This window comes from Saccopteryx leptura, chromosome 1, assembly GCF_036850995.1.
Source record: "Saccopteryx leptura isolate mSacLep1 chromosome 1, mSacLep1_pri_phased_curated, whole genome shotgun sequence".
NCBI classification, from domain to species: Eukaryota; Metazoa; Chordata; class Mammalia; order Chiroptera; family Emballonuridae; genus Saccopteryx; species Saccopteryx leptura.
The window spans coordinates 9,234,115-9,258,156 of NC_089503.1; the positions used below are offsets into that span (position 1 = coordinate 9,234,115).

General features: G+C 59.7%; 2 protein-coding genes across 12 annotated transcripts in view; one reads left to right on the plus strand and one right to left on the minus strand.

Moving 5' to 3' along the window:
- The first annotated feature begins 3,544 nt into the window (after window positions 1-3,544).
- RCOR2 (REST corepressor 2) lies at window positions 3,545-10,847 on the plus strand. Of its 3 annotated transcripts, XM_066360064.1 has the most exons (13): window positions 3,545-3,596; window positions 5,982-6,220; window positions 6,962-7,018; window positions 7,325-7,405; window positions 7,613-7,665; window positions 7,753-7,914; window positions 8,021-8,145; window positions 8,238-8,310; window positions 8,395-8,610; window positions 8,987-9,064; window positions 9,873-9,930; window positions 10,078-10,307; window positions 10,420-10,847. In XM_066360064.1, the coding sequence occupies exons 2-13, from the start codon at window positions 6,094-6,096 to the stop codon at window positions 10,732-10,734; spliced, it is 1,575 nt and encodes a 524-aa protein (XP_066216161.1). In that variant the 5' UTR covers window positions 3,545-3,596; window positions 5,982-6,093; the 3' UTR covers window positions 10,735-10,847. The 3 variants fall into 3 exon arrangements, with proteins under 3 accessions (XP_066216161.1, XP_066216163.1, XP_066216166.1); XM_066360066.1 differs by lacking the exon at window positions 3,545-3,596 and having other exon boundaries at window positions 5,440-6,220; window positions 8,241-8,310; XM_066360069.1 differs by lacking the exons at window positions 3,545-3,596; window positions 8,395-8,610 and having other exon boundaries at window positions 5,440-6,220.
- A 730-nt stretch (window positions 10,848-11,577) lies between these two features.
- The window catches only part of MARK2 (microtubule affinity regulating kinase 2), a 67,049-nt gene continuing 54,584 nt past the window's right edge, over window positions 11,578-24,042 (minus strand). For 3 of the 9 annotated variants that reach the window (XM_066360019.1, XM_066360029.1, XM_066360045.1), the window contains 16 exons: window positions 23,518-23,566; window positions 23,136-23,201; window positions 22,981-23,051; window positions 22,725-22,781; window positions 21,938-22,174; window positions 21,381-21,500; window positions 21,177-21,276; window positions 20,988-21,100; window positions 19,921-20,053; window positions 19,492-19,673; window positions 19,105-19,202; window positions 18,115-18,276; window positions 17,237-17,494; window positions 16,166-16,192; window positions 14,143-14,187; window positions 11,578-13,625 (listed from right to left, as the gene is read on the minus strand). In XM_066360019.1, the coding sequence (XP_066216116.1) occupies window positions 13,268-13,625; window positions 14,143-14,187; window positions 16,166-16,192; window positions 17,237-17,494; window positions 18,115-18,276; window positions 19,105-19,202; window positions 19,492-19,673; window positions 19,921-20,053; window positions 20,988-21,100; window positions 21,177-21,276; window positions 21,381-21,500; window positions 21,938-22,174; window positions 22,725-22,781; window positions 22,981-23,051; window positions 23,136-23,201; window positions 23,518-23,566 (2,076 nt within the window). In that variant the 3' untranslated portion in view covers window positions 11,578-13,267. The remainder of the gene's footprint in view (window positions 13,626-14,142; window positions 14,188-16,165; window positions 16,193-17,236; window positions 17,495-18,114; window positions 18,277-19,104; window positions 19,203-19,491; window positions 19,674-19,920; window positions 20,054-20,987; window positions 21,101-21,176; window positions 21,277-21,380; window positions 21,501-21,937; window positions 22,175-22,724; window positions 22,782-22,980; window positions 23,052-23,135; window positions 23,202-23,517; window positions 23,567-24,042) is intronic. The other 6 variants (XM_066360024.1, XM_066360052.1, XM_066360034.1 and 3 more) reach the window with 6 other exon arrangements.

Here is a 24,042-nt window from a genome sequence, read left to right on the forward strand (position 1 = left end):
AAGTTTCAGCTTTGCCTGGAAGGCAACAGGGAACCATGGGACATTACTGAGCAGGAGTGGGACATGACCAAAGCAGTACTTAGGAGTCAGTACCTGGCCCTGGTCGGTTGGCTCAGTGGTAGAGCGTCAGCCTGGCGTGTGGAAGTCCAGGGTTTGATTCCTGGCCAGGACACACAGGAGAGGCGCCCCTCTGCTTCTCCACCCTTCCCCCTCTCCTTTCTCTCTGTCTCTCTCTTCCCCTCCCACAGTCAAGGCTCCATTGGAGCAGAGTTTGCCTGGCACTGAGGATGGCTTCATGGCCTCCGCCTCAGGTGCTAGAATGGCTCCAGTTGTAATGGAGAAACGCCCCAGATAGGCAAAGCATCGCCCCCTGGTGGGCATGCTGTCGGGTGCATGCGGGAGTCTGTCTCTCTGCCTCCCTCCTCCTCACTTCAGAAAAAAAAAAAAAAAAGCCAGTACCCAGCTAGGCATTCATGGTGTGGGGAGAGATTAGACTAAAGGCAGAAGTCTGGAGCAGTTGACCAGTCTGAAGGGAGGATGTCAAGTGTCAAATGTCACAGAGGAAGAGTTATTAGCTCCAGAGATCAGACCCAGGGGTCCCAGGTAGCGGTGGCCTTCAACTGGTCCACAGGTCATAGGCTGTCTCCTAGAGCAGTGAAGGGGTTTCCAGCCCTTCTTGTGGTGCTCAGCAGGGGACCCTTACATCTCAGCAGAGATGATACTGGACCCTCCCGACAATCAGAGGAGGGCAGAATGATTTATCGTTCCATTTGAGAGATGGAGGGACTGAGGTTTGGAAAGGCCAAGTAATTCGCCTCAGGGCACACAGCAAGCAAGAAGCCAAGTGTGAGCTTCTTGGCCTGCGCTCTGCCTGCATTCTTCCTGCTGTTCCCGTCTCTCCTCGGCAGTTCTACTAGGGGTTTCTGCTCCACCCAACTTTATTCTGGAAGCTTCTTTATTCTGAGTGGCTCTGAGCCAAGAAGACTTTCTGGGGATTGGATCTAAAGCTCAGTAACTCCAGGGCCTTGGCCGGGTAGCTCAGTTGATTAGAGCGTTGTCCTGATACACCAAGGTTGCAGGAATGACCCCCAGTCAGGGCACAAAGAATCAACCAATGAGTGCATAAAAAAGTGGAACACATCGATGTTTCTCTCTTTCTCTAAAAAAATAAAATAAGATCAGTAATTCCAAATGGCTTGGGGGGTCCTTGATCCCATGCACTTGCCCCAGGAGAATGGGCTCCTTAGGGTGCCAGGCTTAGCCTCCCTGGCAGGACATTTGTGGCCTGGCTGAGGTGAGACCCCCTTAGTCCACACGGTCACCACCAGAGGGCGCTGGTTGCTGCCCAGGTGAGGGTGAGCGGAGGTCGGGAGAAACAGCATGGGCTCCCAGGTCTGGAAACTGCCCCCTCTGAGGTCCAGGGAGCCCTGTCACCTTCTCATGTCTACCTCAGCTAAGGTCTTGCTGACCCTTCTTTCCCAGTCTTTGCGCTACTCAGAGAGTCAGATTCCTCAGTATGGGTGTCAGGAAGCCTGGGGTCTCCTTGCTGACCTCTGCCTGGCTGGGCTCTGCCCCCCCCCCCTCCCCCAGCGCCACGCACAGATGTGCCTGCCTCACCTCCTTCAGCCCCTTCTCGGGCGGTCACAATGCTGAGACAGTGCCAAGCATCCGATTGTCACCTCTATCACCTTCTGTCAGCTTCTTCACAGCCTTGAGTGGGAGTGTGGGTCAGGGCATGACTATTTGAGCCTAGCGAGGGGGAGGGCAGTGCCCTGGGCCACACAGCCTGGCCCTGGGCTGGGTGGGGGGGGAGGCAGGGGGAAGGGAGGAGAACTGCATTCCTGTCTGGGCAGGACTGGTCCTGGAGGGAGCTCCCCAAGCTCCTCCCACAATGTAGCCCACCGCCTGTGTTCCTGCTCACCCCTCCCCAGGTTTCCAGTCCAGAGGGGCACCCCCCACTCCCCCAGCTGCTCAGCCCCCCGCCCCCCTCCCTCCCTCCCCCCAGGGGCCGCCTGCTTGCCTCCCCAAGCTTAGCCCCTTGGCTGTGGCCACTGAGGGCCTGGCGGGGGTCCCAGGCACTACACCGCAGCGGCCAGAGCTCGGGACAGTCCCAGTCTGTCTGGCAGGGACGTGAGTTCAGGATTGGCTGGAAATGCCCCCGCCTTTGGGAGGAGAGAACTGTGAGGGGAGGCCCAGTGGCTCCTGCAAGGTCACCCTCTTTTTCTCTCCCAGCATCCCTGTTCAACCTTTGGTCCTTCTGCCTCACCTTGAGATGGAAGGAGGCAAGGTGCACAACAGGCGAGGACAGAGGAGGCTTGGGAAGAGGAAGGCTTTTCGAGCTCCTGATATTTATTCATTCAGCAAATATTGAATGCCTACTACATGCCAGGCTCTGAGAACACAGCATTGAACATGGTGGACGCAATCCCTGTCCACAGCCCAGCGAGGAGACAGACAAGATATAAACAGTCACACAAATAATGTAAACTAATGTTCCTAGCAGTGTGACAAAGGCCCTGAGCAGGGACTTGGTTTGGCTTCCCTGGGGTTTCGGGGTAAGGAGTCTTATCTGGCCTAGGGAGGCAGCCTTCAGACACGGCCAAGGATTTTGCTGAGGCCTATGTGGGGGCTGAGCAAAGCCTCAGTTTCCTCAATTGGAAAATGTAGAAAATAAATGTGCCCACACTCAATGGGGTTGCTGCAAGGCTGCAAGGCGGCCTGCATGCTGGCCCGCAGCCCTCAGAAAGTAGGCACTGTCAGCCTCCCCGTGGAAGGCCAAGGGGAGCTCATTGGTGCAAATAGCGGGGAGGGCCTTCCTGGAAACCAGCAGCTCTCACCAAGCTCAGAGTGGCCTCAGGGAGGTGGGGGTCCCCACTTCTAGGGCCGAGCTTCCAAGCTCAGAAGGGGAGGAGGAGGGGCTGGTTCCCCAGGCTGCTTCTCCTCTCCCCTTCCACACCCCCATGTCCATGGCCACGTGGCACTTCTGCACCCCTTGCGTGGGGGGAGTATGATTCCTGACCTTGGGGCTGGGGGAGCCAGGGAAAAGTGGGTGGGATTTGGGGTACTGCTGAGACCAGCTCCCGCAGAGAAGCCCACTCCATTCGCCCCACAGTCCCAGGGCCAGGGCCGCAGGGAGGGGGTGCTGTCTCTTTAAGAGCCTTCAGGCTGCTGGGAGCAGATGGCCAGGCCGGCCGGGGCCCCTTGTCCTTTGTGTGGCTTTGCACAAAAGAGGGGGCCAGCTGGGGAGGGGGCGGCTGCAGCAGGTGGGAGGGTGGGGCCTCCTCCCTCCCCTTTCTAACCCTGCCACCATTGCCCCTTGGGGAGGGGTTTTCTCACTAGGAATCCCCTCCTCTCTGGATACTATGGTCCTGACAGTCACCCCCAAACTCCTAGGATACCCCTCCTATATTGTGTCCCACCTCTTAGGCAAGAGCCTCATCACACCAGGAAGCCTCATCACACCAGGGCTAGGAACTGCCCCTCCAACTCCAAGGAATAAACCTCCTCTCCCTGCCCCCACCTCCAGAGCAGAATCTTCCACTGGCCCTGAGCTCCGGGCTCTAGGGAGACCAGAGCGCAGATTCAGGTCCTTCTGTGTATGTGTGGGAGGGTGCTGGGGAAGGGATGCCAGGGGCTGGGGGTACCTGGGGCTGCCCTGGAAGAGGTGAGCCAGAATATGCATGATGCTGAGGCCTGGGGGGAGGGGCTGGGCCTGGAGGTATGAGTAAGGAAAGGAGGCAAGGTTGGGGGGATGGGGAACCCAACTGAGACCTTGCCTGATGGGGTTCTGGTGTGGGCAAGATGGAAGACTCCATCATAGGAGAGGGCTGTGTGCAGCAATGGCTGCCTGCCAGGCAGGAGGGGACAGAGATGACAGCCTCCCTAAAGCCTGGAGGTGCTGGGGGCGGGTGGAACCCTGCCACTCAGGAAGGCTCTTTTCATCTTGTAGCAGACCCCCTTGGCTCAGATCTGCCCTTGGCCCATTTATTCCCCTCCTTTGTCCAGACCTCCCCACCCTGAGGTTTGGTGCCCAATCCATGATTTAAGAAGAGGAAAAAGATCCCATAGCTCTGGCTCGAGGTGTGGCAGGCAACGTGGCCGCGGGCTGGGTGGCCCCAGGGTGGCCCCATGTGGCCCCACAGTGCCGCAGCTGGGTGGAGTAGTGGCTGACTTTGGCCGCCCCCCCCCCCCAGGATCCCCCAGGACCTGGAGGCCCCAACCGGGTCGTGAACCGACCGCAGGACCCCGGCCGGCTGGCCTCAGGCAGTGGGTGGGGGCTGGGATCCCTGGCTGGGCCGTGGGTTGCTTCTAAATTTAGGAATCTGATTACAGAGTGGCCGAGGAAGTGAAGGGAGTGGAGGGTGCGAGTGCAAACCCGGCTCCGTCTGGGCACAGCGGGGTGTGCCTGGGTGGAGGTGTGTCTAGGCGTCAGGGGCTCTGGGTGGGAGGGGCGGCGGGCTGGGGCTTGGGCCTGTGTGCGCTGCCGCACGTGCCCCGGGCGGTGCGGACGGGCACCGGCACAGCTCGCAGGCTCAGAGCCGCCGCCGGTGTGTGCGCTGGCTCTTTGTGTGCCTGGCAGGGTGGCTAGGTCTGGCTTTGAAAGTCTCTGCCCACCCCCCTCCCCCATCTCCGTCTGTGCTGCTCTACCCGCTTCCCGGTCTGTCACTCTGCCCGTGCTTGTCCTGGGGGAAGGGGATGCTGCTCCCAGCCGGGGTGCCGGTGAGCCCACTAGGGAGGAGACCCCGCTCCTCCCTCTCCCAGAGGTCCAGACGTTCCCCTGCACCTCTCTCTCCCTGTCCCTTAGGCCCTTATGCCACTGTGTTGGGGTGCACAGTGCAGCAGTTAAAAGGGAATCGGGGTGACCCCTGGGGACCCGCAGATGCACCAGAAGCTAGGTTTGGCAGAGGAGCTCTTGGAGGAATTTAATCCTGGCCTGTCCAGCCTCCCATCCGCTCTGGCCCCCAAGGGCGCCTGAAGTGTGGGGGGGTCCCCTGCGGAAGGGGGGGCGGGGAGTTCCTTGGCAGGAAGGGAAATGGAAGGAAAAGCTGGGCTCCACCCGGGCGGGCGGGCAGGCGGCCTCAGGGCCCCTGGGGCAGACGGCAGTAACCCGAGCCCACTGGTGTGCGCGTGGGTGGGACTGACCCCCAGCTACTGCTGGGGGACAGAGAGGTCTCCCCCAGGGGCAAGCCTGGGAGCCCTGGGGGCCCGCAGAGGGAAGCGCTCACCACTCTGGGGCTGACCCCACCCCCTGGAGGTCTAGCCCCGGCCCCCAGGCCCCGCCCCCCGGGCCCTGCCTCCCACCCCAGGGCCAGATGTTCAGCTGGCGGAGGCATCGGCTGGGGGAGGGGTGCTGAGGCCGCAGCCGGCACTACTTCCCTGCCAGCAGCTTCATTGTGTGCGCGAGGAGCTAGCGGCGGCGGAGAGCGAGCGGGCGGGCAGGCGAGCAGCAGCCCGAGCGCGCCGGGGCGAGGGAGAACGAGCGCGCCGGGGAGCGTGCGAGGCGGCGCCCGCGGCTGCGCTCCGCCCGCCTCCCGGCAACTCTGCCCCAGCGTCGCGCGCCGTGCGTGCCGTCCCGCCGCCTCCTCCGTAGCCCCGCCGGCTGCCGTTGCAGACAGGGGTCGACGTCGGGACAGGGGGACCAAGCCGGGCATTGGGGCATCCCGGTGCAGCCGAGAGGCGCGGAGCCCGCGGGGGGCGCCAGTTGCGCCGCAGCGCTCGCCTACTGTACTGCGTGGGCGGGCGGGCGGCGGGGCTCTGGGGCGCCCCGAGGGCAGGGCACCCTGACTTCTCCCAGGGAGCCCCAATTCCGGGGAGCGCACGGGGCGGACGCGCCCCGCAGCCGCACCGGACCTCGCGCTCATTACCCTGCGTACCCCACTTCTTCACAAACTTTTCCGACGTCCTCGCCCGTGGGGGTCGCGGAGAGCGCTGGGCTCCCGCTCCGCCAGACCCTAGCCACGCTGACCTCCTGCCTCTTGTAGCCTCAGTGGCGACCTCTCCAGGCCGGGCCGAGTACGGCACTCGAGGCGAGCGCGGCAACCCCCGATTGCTCTCCGAAGGCTCCCGCGTCCCCCGGGGCAGCTGGGCGGGGTAATGCCCTCGGTGATGGAGAAGCCGAGCGCGGGCTCCGGGATCCTGTCCCGCAGCCGAGCCAAGACGGCGCCCAACGGCGGACAGCCCCACTCGGAGGATGACAGCAGCGAGGAGGAGCACTCGCACGGTGAGCCCCGCGGCCTAGGGTTAAAGGCGCACCCCTCCCCCCGGGGGCGCGGAGTTGGGGACAGGGGCAGGGAGGCGGAGAGTTGCTGACCACGAGCGTATTATATTGATGGTTCCTGCCACCCCTGGATTGGAGCTTCTGCCTTGCTTCTCTTCAAAGCCTGGGGCTGTGGGCACAGGGAATCTGGAGCCTGGGCCCCTAGTTGCCGGGGAGATAGATGGTCCTGCCTGCTCGTGTCCTGCCTTCAGCCCCTGAGGGACGAGGGTGTCCTTCTCTTTTACGGATCGGGCCCCTCATACCTTGCCACCTTGCAGGGGACTGAGGTCTGGCTGGGGCAGGGGCTGGGAAGACACCTCCACAAGCTGCGAAGCTCATGTGGTGGGGAGGAGCCTTGGGTTCCCTGCAGGGCTGTGTTCTAGGTCTAGGGGCAGCCCTTCAACCTCCCCCCACCCCCCAGCCAGAACAAAGAGCTCTGCCTGGTCTGGCCTCTGAAACTGGCCCCATGTCCTTTGCCCCCACCCCTCAGCCCCCCTTAGGCAATGATTAGGCAGGGTCTCTTCCTCTTCCAGTTGCTTCTATGGCTGAGGGTAGCTGAGGGGAAAGATGAGGGAAGAGGGAGCCTCCTGGAAGGTGGGGGCCCTGGGTGCTCAGGAAGAACTCCTGGCTGGCCACCTCCCCCGCCACCTCCTCCCATCTTCCCTCCGTCCCTGGAGTCCTGACTGCCTCCCCCTGGCTCCACAGACAGTATGATCCGCGTTGGAACCAATTACCAGGCTGTAATTCCGGAGTGCAAGCCTGGTGAGTGGCAGGACAGGCTGCGCAGGGAGGGGAGTGGAGGGCCACGACTTGGCCCCGCGCCCCACCTGGGGCAGCCTTTTGGCTGGTGCCCACTGGAAGGACAAGCCAGGGGGTGGGCGGAGGTGGGTGGCCCCGTGGCATGGTTAGTTTTCCTGCTCTGCCTTCCTGTCTGGGTCTCTGCCCCTCCCTCCCTCTGGGCCTCATCTCACCTCCTAGGCCCTCCTCCTCTGCGCCCTCTGGCCATGGGTTCAGGCTAGCGCCACCAGGCTAACCTGAGTGCCTTCCCTCCGCTCCTCTGCCTCTCAGAGAGCCCTGCACGCTATAGCAACAAGGAGCTGAAGGGAATGCTGGTGTGGTCGCCCAACCACTGTGTGTCAGATGCCAAGCGTGAGTGGGTGGGACCCTGAGTCCGGTCATGTCCCTGGGAACTGGGACCTGGGGTTCCTGAGTCTGCCTCAGAAGTGGGCTGGAGGCTGAGGTGTGAGTTCAACCCCTGCCCTGGGGCACAGGCTTGGGGGGTTTACCTCTGTCTGGTGGGCCTGGCCTAGGGGTTATAATCCCTCATCCAAGACCTGGCCCCTTCTGTCCCTGCAGTTGACAAGTACATTGCAATGGCCAAAGAAAAACATGGCTACAACATTGAGCAGGTGAGCCTTGGACCCACTGGGATTTGGGGTGGGTCCCAAGACAGTGCTGGGGATGGCTAAGCCTGATTGTCCCCTGTCCTGGGCCAGGCACTGGGCATGCTCTTGTGGCATAAGCACGATGTGGAGAAGTCACTAGCTGACCTGGCCAACTTCACCCCATTCCCTGACGAGTGGACGGTAGAGGACAAGGTGCTGTTTGAACAGGCCTTTGGCTTCCATGGCAAGTGCTTCCAGCGGATCCAGCAGATGGTAAAGCCCTCTACCCCCGCCATCGCTCCTCAGCCCTTCCTTTCTGATGAGCCTGCCTGGGGCCCAGACTCTTGGGTGGCCCCAGACTCTGGCGTTGCCCCTCCAGCTGCCTGACAAGCTGATCCCCAGCCTGGTGAAGTATTATTACTCTTGGAAGAAGACCCGCAGCAGGACCAGTGTGATGGACAGACAGGCTCGGCGGCTGGGGGGCAGAAAGGACAAAGAAGAGAGGTGGGGGTCCAGCGGTGAGCCAAGGGGGTGGGGGCAAGCTGAGCTCGTGGGGGCCCTACCCTGCCTCACTCCTTCCCTGGCCCCTGTGTCAGCAGTGATGAGCTTGAAGAGGGACGAGGAGGTGTGAGTGAGGGAGAGCCAGATGTTGGAGACACCAAGAGAGAGGTGAGGTCCCCGAGCAGGGCTGGCCCAGCTGTTTGCCCTCTCCATGGGCTCTTCACCACCTTCCCCCTCTCCTTCCTCTGGCAGCCTCTGCCCTCTCGGCCCCTGAATGCCCGCCCAGGTCCCGGGAAGAAGGAGGCCCAGGGGTCTCAGTATCGCCACCACCCACTGAGAACCCGGCGGCGCCCACCCAAGGGCATGTACCTGAGCCCAGAGGGTCTTACTGCTGTGTCAGGAAGCCCGGACCTTGCCAACCTCACGCTTCGAGGCCTTGACTCCCAGCTCATCTCCCTCAAGCGCCAGGTGGGGGCCCCAGAAGAGGCCATGATGCAGAGGGAGCCGTTGGCAACTGGGAATTATGACCAGGGCCGCTGAGGTGTAAGGGCGATGGTGCAGGTACCAAGCCTGCCTCTTGCCCCTGCCCTGCCTTCTAGGCTTCTGGGTAACTTGGCTTTTTATCTGAGCCTTTAAAAAAAAAAATTTTGCTCTGTGAAAAGGATTGAAGCGCAGTGACTCCCCTACTGAGTGGTTGTGAAGGCGGAATGAGTTAGATGGTGGGCGGCAGAGGGCTGCTGGGAAGCGGCCCTGGTGTCTGCAGAAGTAGGGCCCCAGCGAGGGCTGCTATAGGCAGGCTCCCTGGCACGAGGCTTGGTATTTGTTCATTTCCTGGCTTTCCTAGGTGCAAAGCATGAAGCAGACCAATAGCAGCCTCCGCCAAGCCCTGGAAGGTGGCATCGATCCGCTCCGTCCCCCTGAGGTAAGGCTGCTCTCTGAGTTGGGGGTGTAGAAAGGGGTTCTTTTTTTTGTGTGGCAGAGACAAGAGTCAGAGAGAGGGACAGATAGAGATAGACAGGAAGGGAGAGAGATGAGAAACATCAATTCTTTTATTTATTTTTTACAGAGACAGAGAGAGGGATAGATAGAGACAGACAGACAGGAACGGAGAGAGATGAGAAGCATCAATCATCAGTTTTTTGTTGCAACACCTTAGTTGTTCATTGATTGCTTTCTCATATGTGCCTTGACCACGAGCCTTCAGCAGACTGAGTAACCCCTTGCTCGAGCCAGCGACCTTGGGCTCAAGCTGGTGAGCCTTTGCTCAAACCAGATGAGCCCGCGCTCAAGCTGGCGACCTTGGGGTCTCAAACCTGGGTCCTCTGCATCCCAGTCCAACGCTCTATCTACTGCGCCACCGCCTGGTCAGGCGAGAAACATCAGTTCTTCTTTGCGGCTCCTTAGTTGTTCATTGATTGATTTCTCATATGTGCCTTGATGGGTGTGTGTGTACTACAGCAGACGGAGTGACCCTTTGCTCAAGCCAGCGACCTTGGGCTCAAGCTGGTGAGCTTTGCTCAAACCAGATGAGCCCGTGCTCAAGCTGGCGACCTTGGGGTCTCAAACCTGGGTCCTCTGCATCCCAGTCTGATGTTCTATCCACTGCGCCCCTGCCTGGTCAGGCAGGAAGGGGTTCTTTCTGGAGGCAGAACAGAAAGGGCATTCTGCTTGGAGAACAGGGCATACATTTTTGTTTTCAAGTGTAAAAGGATATATTCCTTGCTCTCCAGGCCAACACCAAGTTCAATTCCCGCTGGACCACGGATGAGCAGCTTCTGGCGGTACAAGGTGAGTTAGACTAGAAGGAAAACAGAGGGCCCCAGGAATCTCTTCCCCACCCCCCAAGCAGCTGGGGCAGAGGGGAGGGATCAGGAAGTGACTAGTTCTAAGGGGTATTCACACTCTGCTGCTCTGCTGCCCTTTTGACCCTTGCAGCCATCCGTAGGTATGGCAAAGACTTTGGGGCTATTGCAGAGGTGATTGGGAACAAGACTCTGACCCAGGTGAAGACCTTCTTTGTGAGCTACCGGCGCCGTTTCAATCTGGAGGAGGTGCTTCAGGAATGGGAAGCCGAGCAGGATGGGGCTCCTGGGGCCCCTGTCCCCATGGAGGAGGCTAGGAGAGGGGCTCCCTTGCCAGCCCCAGCCCTAGAGGAAGATGATGAGGTGAGGAGCGAGAGAAACCCTTCTGAGAAGAGGGGAGGGGAATGGCCTCCATCCTTAGGCTGGGCTGAGGGTGCGCTGGGGCCTGGTTTCTCACTCCTCTCTCTCCTCTCAGGTCCAGATTACTTCTGTCTCAACATCTGCGCCTCGAACAGTGCCCCCTGCACCGCCCCCGCCTCCACCTCCCACCTCGCTGTCTCAGCCGCCCCCACTGCTGAGGCCACCTTTGCCCACGGCTCCTACCCTGCTGCGCCAGCCACCCCCCCTACAGCAGGGCCGCTTCCTCCAGCCCCGGCTGACACCCAACCAGCCCCCACCGCCTCTGATCCGCCCTGCCCTAGCTGCCTCCCGCCACAGTGCCCGCCCCGGTCCTCAGCCCCCACCCACTCTGATTGGAGCCCCCCTGGAGCCTCCAGCACCCTCACTCTGAACCCCGAAGCCCTTCATAACCAGAGGCTCCAGAACACCTTTGCTGGATGTGTTTGGGTACCTCTGGCTTCACAGGACAGAAGGGACTAGAGCTCTTGTCAGGTCTTTCAAAGACCCAGAGCTGCTGACGGTCTTGGGCTGAAGACCAACTGTTCTGATCTGTTTCTGGCAGCTGAGCCCATCTCTTCTACCACCCCAGCCAGGGCTGGGGCTCAGGGCCTTCTGAGCTGGCTTGAGGGCCCTTGCTCTTCCTGGATGGGACTGGAATGGCTGCCTCCTAGTCTGCTGGGGTTTGGCCTTTGGGCCTTAACCTTTGTGTAGAGGGGGTAGTGATTGTAGGTTGGTGGGTGGGGGAGAGGACATTTTGGCTTGTTGGCTATTCTTCCTTCCTCTTTCCCTTTTAGCAATAAGTCAGGTGAGGTAGGGAGGGGACTGGAGACAGGAGGTGGGCAGAGGTGTCCCCTGGGGCTTGACAGCAGCCGAGGCTTAAGGTGCAGCACTCCCATCTTTTGGCCTTCCGGGAGGTGCTGAGGACCTCTGAGGGTTCCCACTGTGCCCACCACCCAAAGGCTTAGAGAAAGGAACATATGCAGACATGGGTTTATTTTTCAATGTTTTTAAAAAATAAATAAAACCTTCCAAGCTTGCTGAGTCCTCCTTCCCTTTTGGTGTAAGGACCCTGGGCTTTGCTTCCTGACCACCAGAGGATGAGAGGATGGAGGGCATGCAGGCCAGCCGCCAGCCCCAGACAGGAACCCATTCTCCTGCAAGGAGGGTGGCTGGGCTACATCTTGCCCACAGGGACGGAGTCCCTGCCCAGCTGGGAGGAAAGAGAGGAGGTAGCTCAGATTCCAAACATTCTCTTTATTACGTGTTTGATCCAGAGGAGAAACTAAGTGCAGGAGGGGGACGGTGGGAGGAGCCACCTTGCCTGGGAGCCCCCCAGCAACCACTCCTTGGGAGCCAAGCCACGCCCTCCCAGCCCCTCGAAGCACCCGGGCTGTTCCACAGGGCAGGAGGGGGGAGGGGAGAGAAGGGGGGGGGAGCCCTTGGTCGGAGCCGAGCCCGAAGTTGGGCTTGGGGCAGGACTGAGGTTGGCAAGGCCCCTTCTTGGGACCCAAGGGCTCAACTTGCCATGGAGCCTGGCCTGGGAATGGGGGTGATGAGAAGGGGTGGAGTCATCATAAATCAAAAAAAAAAATAAAATAAAATAATAAAAAATAAAACCCATCACAAAAATAATGTACAACTCAGGTGAGGGCAGGGGTGGTCTGTGTGCAGGACCCCTTCCCCCAATTTCTCAAGAACAGAAACGGCAGAGAAATAAATTAAGGGATGCAGCGGCCGCCACCAGCCAAGCGCCCATAACCAGCCACTCCCACACTGGCACGGAGGTTAGCAAGCTGGGAGTCACCTGGTGGAGGGCAGAGGCTCCCGGCCCTGCTGCCCTGTCCAGCCTCCTGCCAGGTGGCCATGGAGGCTCTGGGCAGTGTCTCCTGAGAGGAGGGGCGACAGTGTCAGGAAGAAAAGGCAAGGCCGAGAGATGAGTGGTGAGGGAAGTCACTGCTATGGAACTAGCTGGTGCCCAGATTAATGCCAACAACAGGAGCAGTGTGTGGGGGGAAGGGCGAGGGGGGCTGTGCTTTCAGACAAAGGCTCTCCCATAATGGAGATGCCCAGCGTCCCTGTTCAAAGACTAGCAGCCCAGGCAGCCCCCTGGGGGCCCAGGAGCCCATCTGCCCTGCAGTCGCCTCCCCTCTCCCAGCCCCAGGGTCAGCTCTGCCTTCTACCCAGGAGGGGTGGGAGAAGATGGCACAGACTTTTGAGGGGGAACAAAAGTTCCCACAGCAGCTTGTGGAGGGAAATGCCCAGCTCTGGGGAAGGAGGGCAGAGGGTACAGTGTGGAGGGAGGCCCGAGCCGCGCCTCACTGCCAGCCCACCCGCCCCAGCCCCGCCCCCAGGCTCCCGCCCGGGGGCTCTGAGGTCAGGGGAAGGCCACCTCTGGTGGTTTGCTTGGAGGGGAAAGGGGGGAAGGACAGGGGATGAGCCCAAAGTGGGCCTGGCGGAGGGCCTGACGGGGACTCCACCACTCTAGCCTGAGTGTTTCCAGCCCTGAGCCACCCTCCCATGACACCCCACAGATCCAGTCTCGACTGTCCCAATGGGGCAGGGAGGAAAGGTGGCCGCTGGGATTTTTTTTTTCTTTTTTCTTTTTGGTAATAAAAAATTTCTTGGTTTAGGCGAAATACTCTGTGCAACCGCAGTACCGAGGGGAGCCCTGCCCCCCGACCCCTCCTCCCCTCCTTTGCCTCCAGTGGGAGAGAGGGGAAGGGGAATGTCTGGGCGGGATAAACGCAGGAGGGGACGAATTGTCTCCCACCCCACAAACATGGAAGAGAAACAACAGGGCAGGGAGGGAGAAGTGCCAGCAGGGGGAGACACCCAGTCCGTCTCTGCGGTCAGCCCGGCGGGCGGAGCAGCGCCCAGCAGCTAGGTCCAAGGCCGCCCCCGTCGCCCCCCGCTCCGGCAGCCTGTTAAAGCTTCAGCTCATTGGCTATTTTGGAGGCAATGTTTTTGAAGGCCATGGAGGTGCCCGATATCCGCTTAAAGCGCACGCCGTTGAGAGACAGCCGAGGCAGCTTGCACACCTCCATCTCCCACTGCACGAAGTTCTCGTGGCCTGGCGTGCCATGCATGCACAGCAGCATGTACTTCTCGTGCAGCTCGTTCTGGCAGCTGTTCGCGTCCAGCACCTTGCGGATCTCCCGCATCATCTCGTTGGGCTCCATGGAGCTCGTCGTCTTCATGCTCCACGTGAAGCGGAGGGAGCGCGGCTTGGCCTCCCGGAACTCCTCCTTGTCCTTGTCGTTGCCTCCGCCCACCACGTGAGGTCTGCAGAGAGGGCAGAGGCGGGTCAGCAGGGAGCCGAGCCACCCCACCCACGGGGACCCTGAGAGCAGAGAGGAAAGCAGGAGGGCGCCCAGGAGGCAACCGGACTGGCAGAGGGCACATTAGCCCTGGTCCAGGGAACAGAGGGCGGGGGAGAGGTGTGGGCAGTCCTGCCTGTCTCCGCAGGGAAGGTGAGGAGAAGCGGGCCCTGGGGGCAGGGGGCACAGTTCCCTGCTCTCCTCTGAAGAAGGGAGGGTCAGGGGAGGGGAGCACATGCTCGAAGCCCTGAGTTCAGAGACTGGATGGAGGAAGCAGCGGAGGCAGTCAGGTGCCCAGAACTCTTCCTCCCAGAACACACCAGGTCTGAGAAGGGCCCACACCTGAGATGGGGTGTGGGTATTCTGAGGACAGGGGAGGCCCCACGAGGGTGGCGACAGGGCTGGCAGGAGGAGAGGAGCAGGGGGCAGGCGCGGCAAGCCTGGTGGCCTGGGTAGGGCCGGTGCTGGCTCCAGCCTCTCACCTTAGTGTCTCCACTCGTTCTTTGCTTTCAGGTTCATTCAGGTTCCTCAAAAAACAGAGCGAGGGAGAGTTTAGTGCTGGAACCTCTCACTCCTTCCACCGCCGCAGACCCAAGTGAGGGCAGTTCAGGGAGGTGCCCCCAGCAGACAGGCAGGACCCAAGCCCAAAGGCCACTTTCCCCATCACCTGGCAGACCAACGTGGCTCTGCGGCACCTCACACTGGCAGCTCAACTGTCCCCTTCCAGCAGGGAGCCCGGCACATGGGGGCTGTCTCTCCCCACGCTCCCCAGAGGTGTGCTGGGAGGAGCCTCCGCTGGGGGAGGAGGGGCGTGGAGGTGCAGGCACACACACTGAGCACACAGTCACAGCACGAGGCTGAGTCCCCACCGGCCCACAGCCAGGGCTCCTGCTGTAAGTGGGTCTTCTGTTCCACTGTACTGGGTCTCAGAACTGCAGTCCTCTTGGAAGGAGGGGGCTGGGGGTAAACAGAGGCCTCTCTCAGGGAGCTCAAGGGGCCAGGCTCTGGGACTGCTGTCAGATGCTGAGATGGGGGGGGGGAGGGGGGAAGGTGCCCAGACAAGCCCCCTCCCCCATTCTTCGATAACACCCCTGCCTGTCAGGCTGCCAAGCCATCTGATTACACTGAAGGGAGGATGAGGGGCAGGGCAGGGCAGGGCAGACACTTTGGGAAGGGAGGGGTGGGGAAAGAGGTCTGGCCCCGCTGAGCGGCTTATCCAGCTCCTGGCTGAAGATGGGTGCCCAGAGCTGGGAAATGGGGGATTGCAGAGGCGGGCAGGGGTAGGAGAAGAGAGAGAGCAGCAGCAGCACATGGAAAAGAAACACAAAGACATCACAGACACAAATGCAGACAAGCGCACTACCAGCCGGGCGCCTGGGCCGCACAAGGGAAGCCTGGCTGCTCTCTCCAGCCCCACCTGACTCCTGCCCTGTCGGAGGTGCCCTGCAGGGCAGGCCCCCGCTGGGGCCCCGGGAGTCAGGAGCCAGCCATGCAGTGAAGAGCTGGGTGGGGACTGGTGGACAGAAGGGGGAAAGCCTGAAGACCCTGTGATGGCTGTTTCTCTGTCAGTTGGGCCACCAATGTCCCAGCCTTAGCACAGGGCCAGGTTGATAACCTTAGGGAATCAGGGCTCTCAATCTGGCCCTTGGTCTTCAATTTGGCATTTGACCTATCTGGTCCTCCAGAGAAGGTGGTGGCAGAGCCAGGATCCGGCCTAGGAAGGGAGATGCCTGAGGGAGGGAGGGGGTGTCTCCCATTGTTTTGCCAGGGCTCTAGAACATCCCAGCTCCTGGCTTTTTGGAAGCCACAGGCCGTATCTGGGGAACACAGGAGGTGGCTTGGTTCATCCAGATATTGCTAGAGTCAGGAGGTGTGCCGGGGTGGGGGTCGGCCTTGTTCTGCAGGAGCTGCCAGAAGAGGGTGCTGTCCCCCACCTGTGAGGCAAATGCTCCTGGGCCTGGAGGCAGCAGACTGAAGCCTGGGGCCCCAGTGGCCCTGCAGTACCTCTAAAGTCCTGCCATCCCATAGGATAGGGGCCAGAGGTCACAGAGCCCTGAAGTTTTGGGGACCAAAGAGGAAGCCAGGAGGCCCAGAATGAGATACCATCCCAGATGCACTTTTGACCTTGGCGGGGGAGCCTCTTCAGAGCGCATGCACAGACTGGGGGCCAGAAAAGAAACCCAATGTGTGTGACCAAAGACCAAAAACCCAGAGGTGGGGGAAGGGGCTGAGGCAGGGGAGGAGACAATCTTAAAGGGAGAATTCCCTGAGAAGATTCCCCTTCCTTGGGGATAGGCCCATAATCTTCAAAGCCATTTGGCCTGAGTGGACAAATGTGGCCTCATATGACTGCCTGGTCAGAGCAGTCTTCATCCCTTTAAGATGGCAGAGAAGGCCACACAGACGTGGTTAGCAGACGGAGGAGAAAGCAAAAGCCAGGAAAGGGGAGTTAGTGACAGAGGCAGGACACAGGACAGACACACACACAGCGGGCTCAACGCCTACCTTCTGGCAAACCTGAAAGACAGATTTCTAAAAAAAACAAACAAAAAAAAGACAAAATAAAAAAAGAAATAAAAAAAAAACCAACAAGACAGTATGTGGATAAGCAGGTAGGGAGTGGGCTCACAGGTTCCAGGGCCACCCCGCCTGTGGAAGAGCCGCTCAGCGAGACCAGAGTCCCAGACAGCTGGGTCTGCTCCGCCCACCCGCAGCCCTGCACCTGCACTCTGGCCTGGGAGGGGCACGGTGGGGGTCCATTCCAGCTGAGCGGGTGGCGGGCACGAGGGAGGGCTGGCACACCTGCTCGCCCCAAGCCGCCTGCTGGCTCCTGAGCTACACTAAGGTAGGAGGACCGGGTGGGACAGAGACGGAATAGCCCAAGAGGCTGCACTGCTGGATGCTCCTCAAGAATCAAAACTCTCCCTTTGGGGTGGCGGGGAGCCAGGTATAAGACACCTCATGAAGAGAATCCCTACTCTGGTTCCCACATAGGAAAGAAAACCAGTGCATCAGGCTGCAAGGGAGGAGACCGCCCTGCACCCCCACCAGCTGTTGCCTCTATGGCCTCCATCCTGACCACCCTGGGCCGAGGAACATGGCTGTCACAGAGGGGAGCGGCTGCAGCCAGACCCAACCAACTGGGTTGCGGGAAAGGAGGTCAGAGGTAGAGACAAGAGGCCAGGAAAAACTCGCCTTTTGCTGGCCTAGCCTGGCTCAGGCCTCATGACTTTGCAGCTGCGTCACCAAATATAAGTTTCCATGGGAACCCAGGAGAAGAAGGGGCTTTTATTTTAGCATCTGAGTTCACACTCTCCTAGAGAGGAGGCGGTATCAGCATCCATCGGCCATCTGCTCAGGCCAGAGAGTGAGGGGTGTGTATAAGGAGTTGGGGAGACCTGAGAGGACAGGGAGGGTCTGGACACCTGAGGTGCTGACAAAAACCCAATTTCTTAGTCTTCCCAAAGCCTCTTCTAACTCCAGGACCCAAGTCCAGTTCTAGGTATCCCTGTCCCCACCCCCAGGCAGGAGAGAAGGCCTGGCCACATACTCTGCCACCCTAAGGCCCCTACTCACCTTCGTACAAACTTGGAGGTGAATTTGCTGAAAATGCTGCCCGACGCCCCCCGCCGTCCCTGGCTGTTGCCAGAGGGAGAGGCAGGGGTTACACCGTAGGGCAGATTCTGCTGGTCCCGCACCTGCCGGAGCTGCCCAGCGTGGAAGGTGCTTCGACTGGACACACCCCGGGGGAAATTGGTTCTGTCTGGGGCTCCACCACTGCTGCTGATGTTGTGGGCAGAGGGGGAGGCGACAGGGACACGCTGGGGGGCTGTGCTGTGGGAAAAGAGGTGGGGGTGGGGACAATGCATCAGGGGACAAGAAGCCATCACCAAGCACCTAGAGCTGGGGGTGGGAAGAGGGGAGGGGACGCTAGGGCAGAGGCAGCCATCACAGAGGACACAGAAGGAAGGGCGTGACCATTGGAGACACCGGTGAAGAGGTGAAGAGGACATCGGGAACGAGGAGAGGGTTTGGGAGGGAGGGAGGGAGGCAGGAGGGTCCATGTGTGCAGAGCAGTACAGGCTGGAGAGAAGTGGCTCCTTGGGAGCGAGGCAGACTGGAACCTCAGGGGACAATGTTGACCAACCCTCAAGGATTGAGTCCCTGTGATGCTGACTGTCCCTGGGGTCCTAAGGAAGTCCAGGAAGGCTCAGAACAAAAAAGCTTCCTTCTGGAGCCTCGGACGGCTTCTGGCATAGCTGTTCTGAGAGGGAACACTGGAGGGAAAGAGGGGCATTAAGCTACTTTTTGTTCCTTCCACTTCCTGGCTGCAGGGGACAAAGCCATTTCTTGTGGCTAAGATGACAAGAACAGAGCAGGACCCAGGTGGAAATAAACTGCTGGGGGCAGGGGGTGGGACAGGTGGAGGGCAGCAGGTGCCCCAGCACACTTGCCTGGGCCGCGGCACCTCACAGTTACTGTCCGTGGGGGGCAGCCCAGTGGCCTTGTTGGGGTGCACGGAGGCCGACATGGATTTCTGGTGCTGGCGGGGCCGGGCCGCAGAAACCGCGGCGGAAGCAGAAGCCGTGGAGGCCCGGGACCCTGGCATGGTTAGGCTAGGAGACAAAAGCAGCGGAGAGGCCTGGGTTAGGGGTGGGCGGGGGCAGGAGGCTCAGGTTAGGAAGCAAGGGCAGGGTAGGAAGGGCCAGAGCTGGGAGCTGGCAGGATGCAGACCAGCCCCAGGCAGCAGAAGAAGGGAGAGCAGTCAGAGCTGAGGAAGGCCGAGCTGGGAAGCAGAGCACAGGGTGTGGAGGGTGAGGTGGGCCACAGCCAGGGGGAAGAAATCACACATGCAGGAAAGCCAACAGGAGGCAATGCCTCCAGGCTGCACTGGTCTCCTAGGAGTTCTAAGAACAAGGATGTTTCCTCGCCAGAAAGAGCCCGGTGTTGCTAAGGGGAATTTACATTAAGCTCAGAAGAGGTGGAGCTAGGAATGCAATGCAATAAGAGATGCTGATGGTCCAGGACGGGGAGCTCTGCTCTCCTGGGCCCAGCTGGAGTCCCCTCAGTGTGTCTGCTCCTCAGGCGGCACCTCAGTTCTGCCCTGCCCTGAGTGTGGGGCCTAGGAGGAAGCCCAGCACTGATGCCTCGAGGAGCGCGGCTGCCATGCCCTGGGGCAGGCAAGATGCGGAAGGCAGTGGAGATGGCCAGATGACCAGAGAGTCACACCTGGTACACCGCACACCGCAAGGAGCGGCCACAGGAGCCAGGGGAAAGGAGGTGGGGTGGGGTGGGGAGTGGCGGAGGGCTGGGGTAGGGAAAGCTGGACTGGACAGAGCCAGGATGGAACTCTGGGGAACGGGGAGGGGAAGTGGTGCTGCTGACAGATGTCACTGCTGAGAGGTGGCTCCCAGAGAGCGTGGCAGGGGCCCAGGCCTGCTCACCTGTCCTTGCCATTCTGGATGGAGGCCTGGCCAAGGCTGGCCCTCTCCAGAAGTGGGGAATTCCTGCTTCGATTTGTGCTGGTGGAGAGGACGCTGTTCTGTGGGGAATAAAGGACAAGGTTGTGTCACAGAAAGCCAGAATGTTCTATACCAGCAGGGTCATAACTCCTGTCCCCTCTACCTTCTACATGAACAGGCACAGGTAGGGAAAAGACAGGGTTTTGCTCTCTCTCACTTTAGGGGTTGGGAATCTGAGGATGCAAAAGCGGCCCCAAAGGGAAGGTCAGGCGCGCAGCCAATGGGAGTGTGTCTAAACCAAGAGAAGAGCTGCCTGGAGAGGGCAGGCCCTGCTGCAGGAGGGGGTGGGGGGAGTGGGGCGGGGCTCACCGTGGAGGGGGTGGGCGTGGTCTTCTTCCTCTCCAGGCCAGGCAGGGGGCTGGCAGGCACTTTGGCTGTGCTGCTGGCCTTCCGCCCTGACTCCCGCTCCTCCTCAGGCCGCTTATTTTCTGCGTTGTTACTCTGAGTCTTCTTAGAGTAGGAATTTGAGGTGGGAATGGCAGGACCGGCTGCTGGGCCAGAGGCACAGTGGGGATGGGTAAGAACAGGGGTCCATGGAGTGCCCACACCACACACCGGGTTCTCCCACAGTCAGGCCAGCCAGCCAGCACCCTCCCTCACAGACCCGGAGGCAAGGGACTTGCCCAAGGCCATGCTACTAATAAGTGGCTGAACAGGGAGTAAAACTCAAGCCCTTGGAACTTATGACCTCTCAGCAGAGGGGTGACCCCAACACCTGCAACTCCCAGAAGCACTCACCCTGGTCACTGAAGCGCCGCTGCTTGGGGTTGGCCGAGACGCTGCGCTGTACCTTGTGGGAGGGGGAGGGAGCGCTGCTATTGGTCATGTCAGCTGAAGGCCGGGGCTTCAAGGTGATGGCATCGCCCTCCAGCTACACGAACAGAAAAGGGAGGGCAGAAGTGAGGCAGAGATGCCGATGGACAACCATCCTGCCCAGTACCCCCCCCCCCTCAGGCTCATGAGACCAGGCCCCACAAGACCAATGTGCAGTTGAACACTTGTGGAAACACATGTGCCCCAGCACAGACCCTAAAAGACACAGAGACACACCACCTCCCACGAAGCCCTGCACTGAGGGACACACATGCCCATGGGAACACATATCTAGGTGCAAAGACCTCCCGTAACCCTCGGGAGCAGGCGAAGGCCAGAACCAAGAGAGGGAGCCCAATACCACCAGGGGAAAGCGGGGTAAAGAGGTCATGAGTACGCATGGGGACACACAGATGGTGACCAAGAACCCCATCCCGCAGATACCCAGGGCTCAGACATAAAACATGATGACCCAGACGGACAGAATACCCATGAAGCCTCCAGGTAAAGAGAGAATGGACAGACACACATATAGCTACACATACCAGATACAAGCACCTGGCAGAAGCAACACATAGACTTGAGACTCTCATAAGAAAAACACAGGGACCCATGCACCCACACAACCAGAGACTCCATTTCCAAAAACAGAGAAAGACGAACATGGAAACAAAATTTCCAGATCAACACAGACCGACCCAGCCTGACTGACTGAGACCCCGTCTAACCAGCGCAGACTAAGCCAGATCTGCTCACTTACATGGGAACCCAGACCCAGGCTCAAGACCCTACCAGCTTCCCTATTCAGTCACTGACGGAGGTCAGTGAAAGCAAGACCAGGGGACCTTGGGCACCAGAGCTGAGGCTTAAAATTCACCAGCAGAGATAGCACACCTCCTCAGAGATGAGTTTCCGCCCTCAGCGGGGGAGAGATGTGCGGGCGCCACCACCAGCAGGGTGGCCAGACCGGGGAACAGAGCAGGGGCACACACCTCAGAGCTCTTGTAGCCGAGGAGCAGATAGGTGGCCATCACCTCGTTGTACCTCTGGCCCACCAGTGAGTCCTGGATCTCTTCCCGTGTGTAACCCATGGACACCATCAACTCTGCATAGGAGGACACATAGTTAAGGCTGGTCCCAAGTCCCGGGCAGACTCGACCTCCCGGCCAGCCTGGCCTCACCTGTCCGTCGGGGGTCCTTATAGTCAGGGAGTGGCTCCACGTAAGGCTTTAATTCATCATCTTCATGACCCACATTCATCCATCGATCTTTCATGATTTGCTGAGGAGCAGAGCGAAGGGAAAGGGCAGAGGGGAGGGAGATTCAGCTGGAAGGGTTCCTCGGGAACCCGGGACCTTCCGGCTAGCTGAGCTCTCGGTGCTCACCTCTAAAGTGCCTCTCTTGCTGGGGTTGAGAATGAGAAATTTCTTAAGCAGGTTTTCACAGTCCGTGGACATGTAGAATGGAATGCGGTATTTTCCCCTCAGTACTCGCTCCCGCAGCTCCTGCAGGAGGAAAACTGAAATCACCCCAAGGCAAGAAGAAACCTAATATAATATTCAGGCTCCTGAGTGCTTAAGACTGGCCAGCCAGAGATAAGTGAAATAGAGTAGGAGACAAGGAGCAAGGGACCCCTGCCCCAGAGAAGCAGAGAAAAATACCGTGGGTCCTCTGGCCTGATTAGGCCCGAGGCCGGCGGCCCTGAGTGCCCCAAGGGATGAATGGACACACAACTGACCCCATCACTCGAGAAAAAAACTGAGGTTATTACACTGGGTGCAGAAACCCTTCAACTGCTACCTTTCTACCTTTTCCAAGCCCTTCTATGAAGCTTTGGCATGGGAGAAATGCAGAGAGGTGGCAAAGGTGAGAGGTCGGGGGTAGGACTGGAGGCTGAGAGGAAGTGAGAATAAAAAGGATCTCAGCCTGCGCTTCACTCCACCTTGAGGTTCTGTCCATCGAAAGGCAGGGACCCGCTGACCAGTGTGTACAGGATGACTCCCAGGCTCCACACATCCACCTCGGGCCCGTCGTACTTTTTGCCCTGGAAGAGCTCTGGGGCGGCGTACGGGGGACTGCCACAGAAGGTATCCAGCTTGTTCCCGAAGGTGAACTCGTTGCTGAAGCCAAAGTCTGCGATCTTGATATTCATATCAGCATCCAAGAGCAGGTTTTCTGCCTGCGAGGTAAGATGGAAAATGTCAGGGGAGCAAGCAGACCACGCTGAGGCCTGGACAGGAGGGAGCTGACGGGGCTGGGACACAAACAGGGAACCGTCTCCAGTCTCAGCCCTCGCCGCAAGCCCAGGGCAGGCCTTCACTCAGTGTGAACAGGCTGGGCTGGACAAGGGCAGCGCAGGCCAGTCCGCACACAGGCGGCTGTGGGAGAGCTGCAATCTGAAGGCCCAGACACAATTGGAGCTGCCGACGCTTCGGTGTCAGGCCCAGTTTAATCGTGGTCATGTCTGTGAGGACTTGGGGGCCAGGAGAGCATAGGCAGCCTCACACTCTAACATCTCAGTGCACGTGCACATCTGCAAAGCAGTGGCACTGCAGCTGTGAGAGCAGTCAGTGTTCTCCCCTCAGTCAGCGCCAGTGTCTGAAGGCCCACCGAGCCCGCAGCGCCGCTTTGCGCCCAGTGTCTCCTTGGATGCTCAAGCCTGATGGTTACATAACAGTGAGTCCCTTGGCCCTGGCTCCAAGGTGCAGGGAGGGAAGGGCATGCCTTACCTTCAAGTCTCTATGGACAATAAACTTCTGGTGGCAGTATTGCACAGCAGACACTATCTGAAAGGAAGGAAGAAGAGTCGGCCCAAAGTCACCTGGGGTGGGCCACAGGGGCTGGCAGAGCTGTGACCCTGTGACCTCGGTCTAAGCTGCCACATAAGTCCAAAGGACCCTTAGAAGGATAGGCAGCCCCTCCCTGTGTGCCAGACCCGAAAAGGCCAAGATTGGGCCCACACTCCAGGGAGGACGTCACACCCACCTGGCGGAATTTGGCTCGAGCCTCTTTTTCTTTCATCCTGCCATGAGCCACTAGGTAATCAAACACCTCCCCTGCAGAGACAGGGACGGGTTAGGTCAGAGCTGGCTGGGGCTGGGCAGTGGGTGCACAAGAGAAAGCGGCAGTTCCCTACCTACCTCCACTGGCATATTCCATGACAAGGTAGAGAGTTTTTTCAGTCTCGATCACTTCAAATAATTTAACTGTAGGAGAAAAGACCAAGCCATGAGTCAAAAAAGCAGGAGGGACCACAAGGCAAGACCCAACATGTACAGAGGCATACCAGGGACGCAAGCTCCCCTTGCACACCCCACCTTCCCGGGCCAGGCTCCGCGCAGAGCAGCCCCACTACGGAGGCCAGCCCTGTGTGCGCCGGACGCAGAGCCGTTCAAGCTGGGCTTCCCAGAGGCGTTCCTGAAGCTGCGGCCGCCCGAAGGCAGGGGTCTGGGGGACGGGACTAGTGGGGGAAGTGGAGCCCTGATGTGGGGGGAAAAGAAAGCAATGACAATGGGTTCTCACCTATGTTGGGATGATTCAAAACCTTCATTATTCTTACTTCCCGGAATAGCTGAAAAATCAAATACCAGGGGGTCACGTTTGCTTAATTTGTTCTCCTCAGGTCCCTGCCAGCAAAACCCCTGCTAGGGCTCTTTTTCCAAAAAGGAAAACAAGCAAGAAAAGGAAGAGGGCAGTTGTCTGCATTCTGCACGCTGTCCCTCACGGCTGAGGAGTGAGGGGAGGAGAGCAGGAGGGGACAGCGGGAGGAAAGCGGGGCTCTGGGGCTTGTCCCCCGAGGTGCACTGGCCGCACCCTCTTCTGTGGCCTCCCCAAATCCTACCTCCGCAGAGCAGAGATTCTGGTAGGGTGTCTCTGAAGGAGGAACTGTGAGCCCATGTACATGAATATTCAGAACTAAAGTTCAGTGACAAGACTCCAGCTTGGTCTGTGTGAAGGGGTGGGGCTATGCTGAAGGGGGACCCTGCCACCCATCCCCCCACCACCCCATCACAGAAGTCAAGAGGGCTCTGCGCTAGCAGCAGCCTT

What these genes read in the sequence shown, in the direction of transcription:
- RCOR2 (XM_066360064.1), top strand. Translation starts at nt 6,094, where the DNA reads ATGCCCTCGGTGATGGAGAAGCCGAGCGCGGGCTCCGGGATCCTGTCC. An exon ending in AATTCCGGAGTGCAAGCCTG is followed by an intron (nt 7,019 to 7,324) that starts GTGAGTGGCAGG and finishes TCTGCCTCTCAG; the next exon opens with AGAGCCCTGCACGCTATAGC. An exon ending in TCATCTCCCTCAAGCGCCAG is followed by an intron (nt 8,611 to 8,986) that starts GTGGGGGCCCCA and finishes TGGCTTTCCTAG; the next exon opens with GTGCAAAGCATGAAGCAGAC.